The sequence below is a fragment of the Schistocerca serialis genome, chromosome 5, assembly GCF_023864345.2.
Source record: "Schistocerca serialis cubense isolate TAMUIC-IGC-003099 chromosome 5, iqSchSeri2.2, whole genome shotgun sequence".
NCBI lineage: Eukaryota > Metazoa > Arthropoda > Insecta > Orthoptera > Acrididae > Schistocerca > Schistocerca serialis.
The window spans coordinates 129361313-129376223 of record NC_064642.1 but is presented as its reverse complement, the minus strand read 5'-3'; the positions used below and the strand labels follow the sequence as shown (position 1 = coordinate 129376223).

Below are 14911 nucleotides of genomic sequence, written 5' to 3'. Positions count from 1 at the left end.
CCACAATATTTTTTTTTTAATAAATTTAAAGAAGTTCCCAATCCATCTGCTTACGTGTAGTGTCGCTGCTACTATTTTTCTATTTTAATTGTTTTAGTACAATCAGTAACACATTATTACACTGCTGAAGTGAGCACTGATAGTGTGAGTAGTGCAGTGTCAGTGCATGTATATAGGTCAGATGACATTTGTACTAACACATAATTATATAATGTTTGTCGTACTGTATAGATCTTTGCAATGTGACTCATTCCATCATTGTACTAAGTCATCAACGAAATATATATTCTAACAATAAATTTCAAATACCATAATGGAAGAATTCCACTTCATCACCTCCTATGTATGTTTAACAATGGTCCTAAGCAAATTGTGTATGATGGAAATAGCTTACACATGCAGACAAATGTTTGCTTACCTGTCATGCCTTATGAATTCCACATCATGACCTGCATGGCAAGTTTTAATACAGTTCACGCAAATTGCATTGCGATCCGTGGTGTTGCAAGTCTGGCAGCGATAGAAATCATGCATAGGAAATGAAGTGTAACTTGATATTTTGTATAAGCACTGGCCATTAGCAACAGCCTTTTCTACAGCGTCCTGGTTGCTAAATATTCTGTTACCTGTTGAAACAAAATCACAATTTTTGAAATGAAAAACAATCAGACCTAAAAAGGCAATTCTTTGGTATGACTGTAAAGTAAAGTATTTTCATCACAAATTTAGAACAATCATCCCAGAAATAAAGTCAACAATGTTTGCATGGATATATTACATGCATTCACTAGCTTTCTAATCAATTTTTGACAAAATGTTCACACAGCACACGCAACCTACCCAAAATTACACATACCAAAAACACAAAGAAGCTGGCTGGTTTTAGTTGACTATTTTCTTCATCCCATTAATTAAGAGAAAACCAAATAACTACTTTACTGTAATTAGATAGATAAAAAATCTATGCTGCAGGGAAAAAGTATACAGAAGTTAAGAAAATGTGTAAGCTTTCAGAGCCAGTGGGGTCCTCTTCCTGGCAGAAGGGTTGAAGTGAAAGGAAGAAGGATGAAGGAAAATGACTAGCAAAGTTTAGAGAATGGGGAAAGCAACACAAAAACAGCTGCGAATCCTGTGTTGGGGGAGACTTACCAGACAGGATGAGAAGGAGACACATACTGTTGGGGACTGGCAGTTCCCAACAGTCAGTCTTTCTTGTCTATCCAAACACATTTTTAAAAATAGACAATTTGTGAATAATTACTTTGCAGTATTTAAATGCAAATTTTATCAAACCTCTCAAGAAGCTATGTACAAATGGCCTGTAAAGGAAATCGTGAAAGCAATAAATAAATCAAAGTAGCCTAAGATTTTATCATCTGCAGTAAGTTATTGGTATCCTGGAGTTTGGACGAGATGGAACAGTCCATTGTTGGTTGAAATTTATTCTCTGTAATCTATGCTCATCCTAATACAGTGTTTGGTGACATTTCCTTCCTTTTACAATGCTGTGAATGTACTCTTTCATTTCTCCTTATCCTGATTATGCAATACATATAAATTACCTAAGTTTTAACAGTACTGTCACATTTGTGTCCATCAACAGCACTCCAGTTGCTAGCATTTCAATAGCTGGTAAATAGACAATTTTAAGTGGCTAGTATGTACACAATTATCTTCTAGCAAATACTGTTTGCAAAGGAAATATTACAGAAGCTTTATTTCCTTATGTTCAATAATGTGATCCTTTGATAAATACAAGGGTACATATAAATTGAACTGCTTCACTGACTTTAAGGAGTCCAGCACCACTAAACCTGATTCTACAGGAGCTTCTAATTCATCACACTGGCTCTCTGATTTCCTCTCTAACTTCATCTAAAGCCCTCTTCCTTGTATTGTTAACTTAGACAAGTCTACACAGGTGGAGTAATATTAATGCTTCAAAATCCAAAATGGGTTCTTCTAAATTGTCAAAATTATCTTCCTCCTGTCATCCACATTTGCAATTTTATTTGTGCACACACATCCTGCATGCCACGTTCTATATCAACTGAGCTACCATTCCTCTCTCTTTCCATCCAAGTATATTGAAAACACCATGCATCCAGAATTCTACTGTGCTGCTGAACATGATGGAACTATCTCAAGTTAAAAGTCTTCATTGTGCATGTCTAGAAATTATACATTGATCTCAAGCTCTGATTTTTAACATCAAAATGTTCACTTCCATGCACCATAGCCTACCAAAAGGCAGCAGACTGATTGTGCCATTGCATATTTACTCCATCCACACAAATCCTATTTGACACGGTATGTATAAAATAACTAATTAAGGCCATCTGACTACAACATTAACACATATGACAAAAATTTTATATTATTAATTACTCACCAATAATAAAAGCAGTAAGTGATTATGAGGTACCTACTGACAATATGGGTATCAACTATCACAAAATATTGAAAGTATACACACAACTCTGACAATGAGCAAGACAGAAGAACTGTGTGCCATAATGGACACACCGACTTGTTACAATAAGACCAAAGAGGGATTTATTTGGAGCAAAAAACTATTGAACTAATAAACACTGAAAGCATGAGAATAAACAACATGTACACTGTTGTGGAAGATTTTGGAAATTTATTTAAGCTGGTGAAGGTGACAGAGTGATATAGCTTTAACTCCATCACAGATTGCAAAAAACTGAAAATGGATAAGGTTACCTCTTTTTTCCATCAGTTCATTTTAAAACGTGCATGGGGATACAGGAATGAATTATATTTGGGAGTAGATATTACGGTCCACAGATGCATCGCAAATGAATGCAGACATACCACTGGCCATTTCTTATTCACTCTCAAAAATCCCTTGTGTGCTTTTCTACCAAAACGTTGACTTTGAACTGTTGTGTAAATATCCATTAAACAATTTTTGTTTTGTTTGTGTAGCAATAATACTTCCAATACAACTACCATGTTGTAATCTCTGAGTCTACCTTTTCTCTTCTCTTACTCCAACTACCTGGCAATGATCTCAAGTCACTAATTATACTGTAAATGTGCACAACATGTCAATGATTTGAGAGTGATATTCAAAATCACATCACACTACTTTTAAAAATCGAACTGTACTATTCAATCACATCAGATCCCAAGTTGAGGACAATACTCTTTGCAAACAAAACATCAGTGACGGGGCTTGACACACTACAGACACTCAGATACAACATGTTAAAAAGAAACTGGTGGCTGCAGTAAACAGACAAGGCATCTGACTACAGGCTGCATAGATTACAGCCAACTGTAAGAGGACATTGGTTAGTAAAGTGCTACCTCTGGCTATTGGCTGCACACCACTTGCGAGACAAAGTCCACCAAAGCGATTGTTAAATATCTGATTATATTCCAGAGTCGCCGTTGCATTATTCGTAATTTCCACTCCGGCTGCAAGTCCATCAAATATGCGATTCCGCCTCAGAATTGGATGACTTTGTGTGGAAATCAGAACACCAGCTTGTGCATTACGAAAAATATCATTCTCCTCCAAGACACCTAAAATTGGAGAAATTTATTAAAAACTGCCACTGACAGTAAAATTTAAGCACACTTAATTTGCAAATTCTTGCAAGCAAAAAAGGGAAAAGACAAAGGACAAAATATACCTTTTCCTCCATTAAAAATACAAATGCCACCATCTCTTCCATCGAATATCTTGTTGCGTTTTAATGTAGGATTGGAATCAGTCTTAATCCACACTCCAGCCATTGCATTATCAAAGATTTCATTCTGTTCAAGTAACCCAAGTCCACCATTATAAACCAGAACGCCACCGTTCTGTCCTCCCCAAATTTTGTTACCCCGTATCACTGGATTGCTACCCGTCCTGAAAAATTATTGTACATACTTTTAGAGTTTGAACTGGGAATGCCCAGCACTAATACTACAAAAATTTTCACCTCTAAAGCATATTAATTATACTCACAGAAAACTTATTTATAAAATAAAATTCAAAAATTTTCATCTACAGTGTACACCTCCAAAGGCAGGTACGTGTGACGGGCAAGTTATGCAAATATCACCTGCTTCACAATCCCTAGCACACAAAAAGAGTTCAGAAGTCCACTGCAGTGTACACCTCCAAAGGCAGGTTGTGTGTGTGAGGGGCAAGTTACGCAAATATCACCTACCAAAAGTCCACTACTCACCAATGGCACATTCAGTAAGTATATAAACAATGTACAGTATCTAAAAAGCAAAGAAAAATGGCAGGGGAAACACTGAAATAACAGCCACTGAAATAACAGCCTATCAGTTAGTTTACTCCTATGTATCAACCACCTTAATAACTCCATTTTCAGGCTAAATTCACTTTACACGCCACATCTGCAAGTAAATCATCATTACATTTACATAAGCAAGAAGTTCTCACAACATTCACTGGGAAGAGACTGCAGTACACAGGGGAGAACACTCCCATAACATTCTTTACACAATATCTCTAAAATTATGGATTAATGTAAGTTGCCCAATTTCTGAGAATCATTTTGAGTCAATCACTCTTCTGTCTAAGGAGGGAATTATTTTTAAATGGAGTTTCAACAAAGACAATATTAAGATTGAAATTTTCACTACAGAAAGTTCAACACACACCACAATGAAGATACTATCTGTAAAGTGGTTTCAGAGTATTGTGGTTAGACATACTATCCCAATTACACATAACAGCACAGAATATGGCTACACATAACAGATCAGAATGCAAACAATGGAAAATCCAGACTGGAATGTAACAATATTACGAAAAGGGTAGTTGTTACTCGCCATGTAGCGGAGACGCTGAGTCGCAGATAGGTGAAACCAAAAGGCTGTCACACAATAAGCTTTTGACTAACAAGGCCTTCGTCAAAAATAGATGACACACACACACACACACACACACACACACACACACACACACCTCACATACACCTCACATACAGGTGACCACAGTCATTCTGAATTGCACAACTGAATTACATTCTCCCCAGGGTTTCGACTAACTCTCGTTGGGCCCTGAAATGAGGAATGTCCTGCCCACTATTCTTCCCAGTCCTCCCACATTGGTATTCTGCCATCCACTGAACCTACACAATATACTTGTCCATCCCTACACAACCCCTGCTCTCAACCCCTTACATCATGGCTCATACCCCTATAATAGACCTTGATGCAAGACCTGTCCTATACATACTCCCACCACCATCTACTCCAGTCCAGTCACAAACATCACCTATCCCATCAAAGGCAGGGCTACCTGTGAAACCAGTCATGTGATCTACAAGCTAAGCTGCAACCACTGTGCTGCTTTCTATGTGGGCATAGCAACCAACAAGCTGTTTGTCCACACGAATGGCCACCGACAAACTTGTGGCAAGAACAAAGTGGACAACCCTGTTGCTGAGCATGCTGCCAAACATGACATCCTTCATTTCAGTGACTGCTTCACAGCCTGTGCCATATGGATACTTCCCACCAACATTAGGTTTTCAGAACTGCGCAGGTGGGAACTCTCCCTGCAATATACTGTATGTTCCTGTAACGCTCGTGACCTCAACCTCCGTTAGACATTGTCCTTACCTACCTAGCCCCTTCCCTGTTCCCATTCCAGCATTACACAGGCCTCTATTCCACCAACGCACCCAATCTTTTTACTACTCTCCTTTTCCACAACCCACTCTCTGCCCCGCCCTCTCTCCACCTCATCCCTGCATGCTCCCACAGCAGTACTTTGCCATCCCCCACCCTTACACTGCTATCTTCCTTACCCCCACTAGGTTGCCTGTTCCATCATGCACTGCTGTTTGTAGTCTGGCTCCAGCTGCCGGACTGGGGTAGCGTGTGAGAGTTGCATTTGTGTGTGTGCGTGCGTGTACTTTTGACAAGGCCTTTATGGCCAAAAGCTTGCTGTGTGACAGTCTTTTTGTTGTGCCTATCTGCAACTCAGCATCTCCCCTATAAGATCAGAATGCAGCATTATCAAGTTAAGACTGAATTAATGAAAGGTAGTACCTGCATACAAATAACAAGTAAGCATAATGGGTTTAGCTAGAATATTATGACTGCTAAACAATTCAAACTGAAGATTGTTGGCAGACTAATTATTCCTGTGAAGAACAGAAAAATTTTCACTGAGGAATTTAAGATTATTGTAGCCGAAACATAAGGAGCTGTGCATGTATAAATGGAAAAGACAATATTACTTACAGTATGTACAGAGGCCTACAGCTAATAATTTTTCAGTTAGTAATTTTTCACACATACTGTGTCTCAGTTGAGAGTGGGCGTTTGAGTACGATTCAATACTTGACAACATATAGAAAATTAGTGAGCATGTGACTGCGTTTGCTGTTAGAAGACTGTCACAAATTCACTGCAATTTTTGTAAAATAGATTAACACAAAAGTTCTATCATTATAACAGCTGATGGTTTGGTACTCATTACCATAATGTGGATTCTGCAGCTCACCCACAATGGGGAGGGAGGGAGGGAGAGGGAGGGAGGGAGAGGGAGGGAGGGAGGGAGGGAGGGAGGGAGGGAGGGACTGGGGGGGGGGGGAGGTGAAGAAGAAGAGTGATTCTGACTTGAGGTTGTACATTACTTTTAACGACCGAGTTTACACTGACATAAATTACTTAGCTAACAGTTTCTTTTGCTATTACCTTATCTGGACACCAGAATAGAGGTGGTTGAAAATATCATTATCTTCCAATTTCCCATGGCCATTGTCGTAGAAGTACACTCCAACCTGTTTGCCTGAATGGATTCTGTTTCTTCGAAGAACAGGTGTACTGCCCGTAGTAATCCATACACCAGCAAGTGTGTTGGCATACACTTCATTTTCTTCTATTAACCCTTGCCCTTTTTCATGAACGTAAATACCACCATGTTGCCCATGATGAATTTTGTTATGTCTTACAATAGGATCACTATTTGTGCGAATCTGTATCCCTGCAAGTGCATTGCCTGACAAAACAGAAAAGATAGTTAAAAAGTATAAACTTTTATGGAAAATTTTTATGTGAAGAAAATTGTTTTTACTAACAACAATGCCAATTCAACTTACCATATATATTATTATGTTCAATGAGACCTCTACCTTCTCCAAATATGTAAACTCCACCTTGATGGCCATTGTAGATTTCATTTCTGCGTATTGTTGGGTTACTGTTTGATGTAATCCAAACACCAGCAAAATTGTTTGAATGTATTTTGTTGTCAATGAACTGTCCCAGCCCATTTTCATGGACATATATACCACCTGTCTGGCCATGATGAATTTCACAATGTACCACTGTTGGGTTAGCACCTGCTTTGACTTCAAAGCCAGCAATTCTGTTGTTGTGAATATCATTTGCTTCAAAATATCCCTACCAATGAAATACCAAATAAATTAGTTTTTAATAATGATAAGAAAACAAACAAGTAAAACAAAATAAACTGATTATGATGTTTTCATTAAAAATATAGACAAATGTCACATATATATAATCACATTTCCCTTTTTTCTGTAAATAGCTGTACTTAATTCAACAAATAAAATCATGAAGTGAAGAAGCCAGAGCAGTTTAGTTCATTTCAACATAATCAATGATAAAACCGTATGTGCAATAAGGACACAGAAAGAACGTCCCTGACATTTCGTGCACATGGAGCACATTGTGTAGAGAGGACACTAGCACCAATCGAAGCTATGGAATAAGTAAACATAAGAGTTATGGTGATGGTGCTATGTTACCACCCTTACACACTGGCGGCCGCAAGGCATTTATCGCATACTCCTCATTTGATTCAGTTTGATGTTAACAGTATGGTGTGAAGTGTGGTAGTATTAATTTCATACTTATGTGGAAGTACGGATTCTTCTTTAAGCCACAGGAACGTAGGTTGGTGCATCACCTTAAAGAGCCGATCCTGTCAGCTTGTATATGATGTGCAATGCTATTTTGAGGAAGAAAGGGATAACTGCAGGACTCTTATGCCTTTGTCAAAAGTCATCAAATGATTAGCTGTGGCTTCGAAAATATAATGACCTGTGACAAAAATAAGAAGGGAAACGTATACTGGAGATCTACAGGAAACAACTGCCGCTCTTTCAAATCCAGAGAAACAAAACAGAGTGCACGCTGCTGAAAGCAAAGAATTGAACAACTTTCAAAAGAACGCAATACGGCTATAGATAACACTTAGAAGAAGCTGTTGTCTCATTAATAGATAGTGACCCCCCCTCCCAACACACACACACACACACACACACACACACACACACACACACACACTATTCTTGCTTGACAATGCTACAGATAGAACTGACAAAGCACTTAGTGTAGACATAGTACCAAAAGTAACTATTTTGATGTCGGAGACAGAATTTGGGCACACTCAAAAAAAATGTGAGAAATTTTGTTTTCCAATTCCTGAGATGCAGAGGGATGACACTATACTTGCATAGGGACAGATGACCAGAAGTGTAAACAAACAGCCGGCCGAAGTGGCCGTGCGGTTAAAGGCGCTACAGTCTGGAACCGCAAGACCGCTACGGTCGCAGGTTCGAACCCTGCCTCGGGCATGGATGTTTGTGATGTCCTTAGGTTAGTTAGGTTTAACTAGTTCCAAGTTCTAGGGGACTAATGACCTCAGCAGTTGAGTCCCATAGTGCTCAGAGCCATTTGAACCATTTGTAAACAAACAACAATTTTGACTGCCAGAGGGGAGGGGAGTCATGTGAGGAAACAAGCCCCACCTCCCTCTCACAGGGCAGCAGGCTACGCCCGTATTCTACAAAAGTCGCACTGACACAGGGATCACTGATCTCTTCTGGTGTCATAACGGTTGTACTATGAATCTGTGATGGAGCAGTGTTAGTTGCTTAATTCGTTTCAAAATAAAAAAATAAAAACAAAAAAAAAAATTAAAAAAAAAAGAGTGATGCACAACAATGCATTCAGGAAAAGTTATCGAGCAATTGCTTGTTGATGTTGGCAGATACTGTTAATGATTTAGTTCAGGTCCGATCTCTAGGGGTATTAAATGCAATCACTGGGCCAGACATCGTCCACCTAATTTGCGGAATCAAAGTGTCCGCATTATAACAACTTTTGAACTTACGCTAACAAAAAAATGTACAAGTTTCTTATTATAAAATGCTAGGCCCCACAGCTGAGTACTATGTTGCATTATGTGACGTGTCCTAAATACGGCATTCAACCACCAACAACTGCCATGGCACCAGATCAAGCACATTGGTATGTCATTGCATTTGTGCACCTTTTATTTTGCAAACAGGTTCTTATGCACATTATCTTTCCAAAACGGGTTTTGCCAGATGATTTATGATACCCCTAGCTGAAAATTGGTTGCATTTTCAATATTTATATGCAGAAAATAAAGCTGTTTCAAACTATCCCTGATAAAATAGTTCATCTGGACACAATTTGCTAAAAAATTGTGTCTATTATGCAACATTGTGTTTTCGCATTTTGAGGCAGAATTCACAACTTTTTCACATTTATCGCAAAATGCAAAATTTTCGGGCACCTACTTATAGTATCCTCACATTTGCTCCCTGTTATGTTCACATTAAGTTGTTATGGAATTTAAATAGAGCTGCCGGTTTCTCAATATAATGGTACCAATAAGATAACATAATGACTGCCAATAAAGAATTAATTTGTACAAAATGAGTTTCTACATTAAACCAGACATAAAAACACTTTCAGCAAACACATGCAATGTACAGCCTATGCTTATCAGTCACAAAAAATTGGCTGGCTATTGTGAAACAATTTTCATTTTCACACTGGGAATAAAGTAACTTAAAAGTGCATAGAAATAGGACAAGTTTTGATCATAAAATGTACGCATTGTAATACTTTAAGAACTAAGTTAACAACTCACCAAACAGTAGTAATGCTGAGTCACTGACAGACACATAAACAAGAGAAGGCTTTCAGATGAAAGCTAGTGAAGTTTTTAGTCCTGTTTACGTGCCTGTCAACAACCCAATGCCTCTATTATTTAGAGAGTTGTTACCTTCTCTCATAAATTATTTATACTGAATGATAACTTTCCATTATCAATGTCAGCATTTGCACACAAATGGCGCTAAAAGCTAAGTTTTAAATGATGACAGATCTTGAAGCACTCTTCAAAAATTTGAGAATAGTAGCTTAAGTCGCAAAATTTCTTACATCAAGTGCACATTCTGTTCGGCATGGTTAATCATACGTTCTTCTTAGTGTCAAGTAAGACCACTAAGTAGATGTTTTGAATAATTATTTCTCAGGTAAGGAAGAGACTAAAACAGAAGAAATTGCAGAAACATAGGGCATGTATAAACTGAAAATTCCAGAGGTGGCTGACAATTTCAAAATGAGCATTAGGCAATGATGGATTAAAACAGGAAATACAATCGAAGCCGAATGGGTAGCTTTCCAAGGTGAAATAGTGAAGGCAGCAGATGATCAGATAGGTAAAAGGACAAGACCTAGTACAAATCCTTGGATAAAAAAAAAAAAAAAATTCTGAATTTAATTGACAAAAATAAGAAAATATAAAATGCACCAAATGAAGCAGGTGAAATGGAATAAAACTAAGTCAAAATGGCTAACCAGGTATGGTTCAAGAATAAATGTGAGGCTGTAGAAGCTTGTATGACAGGGGGGGGGGGGGGGGGGGGGGGGGGGGGGGGGGGGGGAGATATATATATAATAGGCGGAAACATTCCATGCGGGAAAAATATATTTAAAAACAAAGATGATGTGACTTACCACACGAAAGCGCTGGCAGGTCGATAGAAACACGTACATACACACAAAATTCTAGCTTTCGCAACCAATGGTTGCTTCGTCAGGAAAGAGGGAAGGAGAGGGAAAGACGAAAGGATGTGGGTTTTAAGGGAGAGGGTAAGGAGTCATTCCAATCCCGGGAGCGGAAAGACTTACCTTAGGGGAAAAAAGGGCAGGTATACACTCGCGCGCACACACACACACACACATATCCATCCGCACATACACAGACACAAGCAGACATTTGTAAAGGCCAAATGTCTGCTTGTGTCTGTGTATGTGCGGATGGATATGTGTGTGTGTGTGCGCGAGTGTATATCTGTCCTTTTTTCCCCCTAAGGTAAGTCTTTCCGCTCCCAGGATTGGAATGACTCCTTACCCTCTCCCTTTCCTGACGAAGCAACCATTGGTTGCGAAAGCTAGAATTTTGTGTGTATGTATGTGTTTGTTTGTGTTTCTATCGACCTGCCAGCGCTTTCGTATGGTAAGTCACATCATCTTTGTTTTTATATATACGTCAACCACAGGAATTTTAAAGACTTTCGGAGAAAAGAGAAGCAGCTAGGGGAATATTAAGTGTTCAGATGGCAAGCCAGTACTAAGCAAAGAAGGTAAATCTGAAAGGTTTCAAGAGAGGATCCACATAAGGGATACAAATTTGGGGGAAATATTATTCAAAGAGAAAAGGAAGCAAATGAAGTTGTGACAGGAGATATCATACCATGAGAAGAATTTGGCAAAGCACTGGTGGAATCAAGGTCCCTGGAGTGAATGGCCTTCCCAAAAATTATTGAGATCCCTGGCAGAGTCAGCCATGAAAAAATATTCCACCTGGCGTGCAAGAGATACAAGACAGGCGAAATAGCCCGCAGTCTTTGAGACAACTGTAGTTATTCAATTTCCATAGAAGACATATGTTGACACACCATCAGTTTAAAAAGTAAGGGTAGCTATATACTGACACAAATTATTGTGTCCACAAGGCAATACTGGCACTATATCTTATATTAAAAGACTGGTCAAATAAAGGCGAACCTATTTACAGCACTTAAAAATTTAGAGAAGATTTTTGACCATACTGACTGGACTTTACTCTCTAAAATTCAAGAAGCAGTGATAAAATACAGGGAGTGAACAGTTATTCCAAACTTATACAGAAACCAGACAGCAACTATAAGAATAGAGGGGCACGCAAAGAAAGCAGTAATTCAGAAGTGAAATAGCATTGTAGTTTGTCTGGCACGTTAATCCGAACACTGAGAAGCTGTGAAGAAAACCAAGGAGAAATTTGGAAAGGAAAGACAACTTTTGAGATCAGCCAATGACAAAGTCTCAATGCTTCCAGGGATGGCAAGTCTTGGAAGGGCAGGTGGATGGAATGGATTTCTTCTTCTTCTTCTTCTTCTTCTTCTTCTTCAGTCTGAAGATTGGTTTGATGCAGTTCATCATGTTAGTCTCTTCTGTGTAATTCTCTTCAGTCACCAATGGCTAATTACAGCAACCTTCATCCATTTGAACCTGCTTACTGTAGTCAACCCTTGTTCTCTCTCAACAATTTTTACTGCCCCACACTCACCTCCACTATCAAAGCAACAATTCCCTGATGCGTGAGGATGTGTCCTGTCAACCAATCCCTTCGTTTAGTCAAGCTGTGCCATATTTTCTTTTACCTCATTTCAATTTAACACCTTTCATTAATTATTTGACCAAACCTGCCCTTCAGCAACTTTTCAAATGTTTCCATTCTATTCTCATCATTGCTGAAGGCTACACTCCTCACAAATACATTCCAAAAAAGGCTTCCTAACATTTAAATATAAATTGGGTGTGAACAAACTTATCTTTCTCAGAAAAGAAGACTAAGTAAATATTCCAGAATTCTAATCAACAACAGCTGCCAACATGAGTAACGTAGAAGTAGACATTCTTAGAGTAGTGAAGCAACTTAAATCACTTAATAAAAGCACGTCTTCCAGTCCAGACTGTATACCAGTTAGGTTCCTTTCAGAATATGCTGTTACAATAGCTCCACTCTTAACAATCATATACAACCATTCGCCCGACGAAAAAGCTGTACCCAAAGATTTAATTGCACAGTTCACACTAAAATTCAAGAAAGGTAGTAGTAGTAGTCCACTAAATTACAGGCCCATACCATTAACATCAATATGCAGCAGCATTTTGGGACATGTATTGTGTTCAAACACTATGAATTACCTCAAAGAAAACGATCTATTGACACACAGTCAACACAGATTTAGAAAACATCGTTCTTGTGAGACACAACTAGCTCTTTACTCATACAAAGTCTTGAGTGCTATTGACAAGGAATTTCAGATTGAGTCCGTATTTCTAGATTTCCAGAAGGCTTTTGATACTGTACCACACAATCAGCTTGCACTGAAATTGCGTGCTTATGGAATATCGTCTCAGTCATGTGACTAGCTGCGATTTTCTGTCTGAGGGTTCACAGTTCGTAGTAATTAACAGAAAGTCATCAAGTAGTAAAACAGGAGTAATTTCTGGCATTCTTCAATGTTATGTTAGAGGCCCTCTGCTGTTCCTTATCTATATAAACAATTTAGGAGACAATCTGAGGAGCCGTCTTAGGTCGTCTGCAGACATGCTGTCATTCATCGACTAGTAAAGTCATCAGAACATCAAAACTAAGCGCAAGAACGATTTAGAAAAAATATCTGTATGGCGCAAAAAAATTGGCAATTGACCCTAAATAACGAGAAGTGTGAGATCATACACAAAGGAATCCGTTAAATTTCAATCACATGATAGATCAGAGTCAAATATAAAGGCCATAAATTCAACTAAATACCTAGAAATTACAATTACCAACAACTTAAATTGGAAGGAACACATACAAAATGCTGTGGGGAAGGCTAACCACAGACTGCATTTTATTGGCAGGGCACTTAAAAAATGTAACATATCTACTAAAGAGACTGCCTACAATACGCTTGCCTGTCCTTTTTTAGAATACTGCTGCGCGGCGTGGGATCCTTACCAGATAGGATTGACTGAGTACATCGAGAAAGTTCAAAGAAGGGCAGCACATTTAGTATTATCATGAAACAGGGGAGAGTGTGTCACAGAAATATACAGTATTTGAGGTTGAAATCATTGAAACAAAAGCATTTTTCCCTGCAGGGGAATCTTCTCATGAAACTATTTTTCCCTGCAGGGGAATCTTCTCATGAAACTTCAATCACCAACTTTCTCTTCCGAATGCGAAAATATTTCGTTGACGCTAACCAACATTGGGAGAAACGATCATCATAACAAAAAAAGGGAAATCAGAGCTAGCACAGAAAGATATAGGTGTTCGTTTTTTCCACACACTGTACGAGATTGAAATAATAGAAAATTATTGTGAGGGTGCCAGGCATTTAAATGTGATTTGTGGAGTATCCATGTCGATCTAAATGTAGAAAAGGTAAAGACCAGATTACGATACTATTTTGTGCAGATTAAATACTGACTGAAGTGAAAACTTAATGCCACTATTAATACTCAGGTGTCTTCAAGACAAAAAAATGTTACAGTGAAACCCCGCTTTTAAACTTTTCAAGGGACTTCAAAAAATGTTGCAAAATGCAGGAAAATGTAAAATGTGGGAAATAATGTTTTAAGCTGTAACAGTTATGTGTAAGTTATCCCCTTACATTTTCACACTTTATGTAAGATATATGTCTATAATAGGCATCACAGTACTTGTCAGGGACTTGTTTATTATCTAGTGAAGGTTTATTAATTAATAAAAACCACTGATGTAACTGCAACCAATAACTGTCAGGTAAGTAGAAATGTTGCGACTCAATTTCACATGTCATAATTCTTTTGGAAAGCCTGCAGCTATCATTCATTACTTAAATAATGAAACACTGCACGAGTTATATATCTTTTTATGCTTAGCAAGAAGCGTTTCAAGAATTTTATCTCACTGTCAAGTTCAAATATTTACACAAGTATTTTGTGCCGTGTTCGCATATGTGTTGTTCTGCGTCTCTTGCACTGTGGTCATCCTTCTGAGGTTATTAAGTACTGTGCCTCCTCAGTTATGTAGAAAACC

The 14911-nt window shown here is 38.3% G+C and overlaps 1 protein-coding gene across 2 annotated transcripts in view; it reads right to left on the bottom strand.

Moving 5' to 3' along the window:
* The window catches only part of LOC126481484 (F-box only protein 11), a 57792-nt gene that overhangs the window by 12966 nt on the left and 29915 nt on the right, over positions 1 to 14911 (bottom strand). For both annotated transcript variants that reach the window (XM_050105265.1, XM_050105264.1), the window contains exons 6-10: positions 7107 to 7410; positions 6703 to 7006; positions 3666 to 3886; positions 3337 to 3555; positions 419 to 626 (exon numbers count right to left, since the gene is read on the bottom strand). In XM_050105265.1, the coding sequence (XP_049961222.1) occupies positions 419 to 626; positions 3337 to 3555; positions 3666 to 3886; positions 6703 to 7006; positions 7107 to 7410 (1256 nt within the window). The remainder of the gene's footprint in view (positions 1 to 418; positions 627 to 3336; positions 3556 to 3665; positions 3887 to 6702; positions 7007 to 7106; positions 7411 to 14911) is intronic.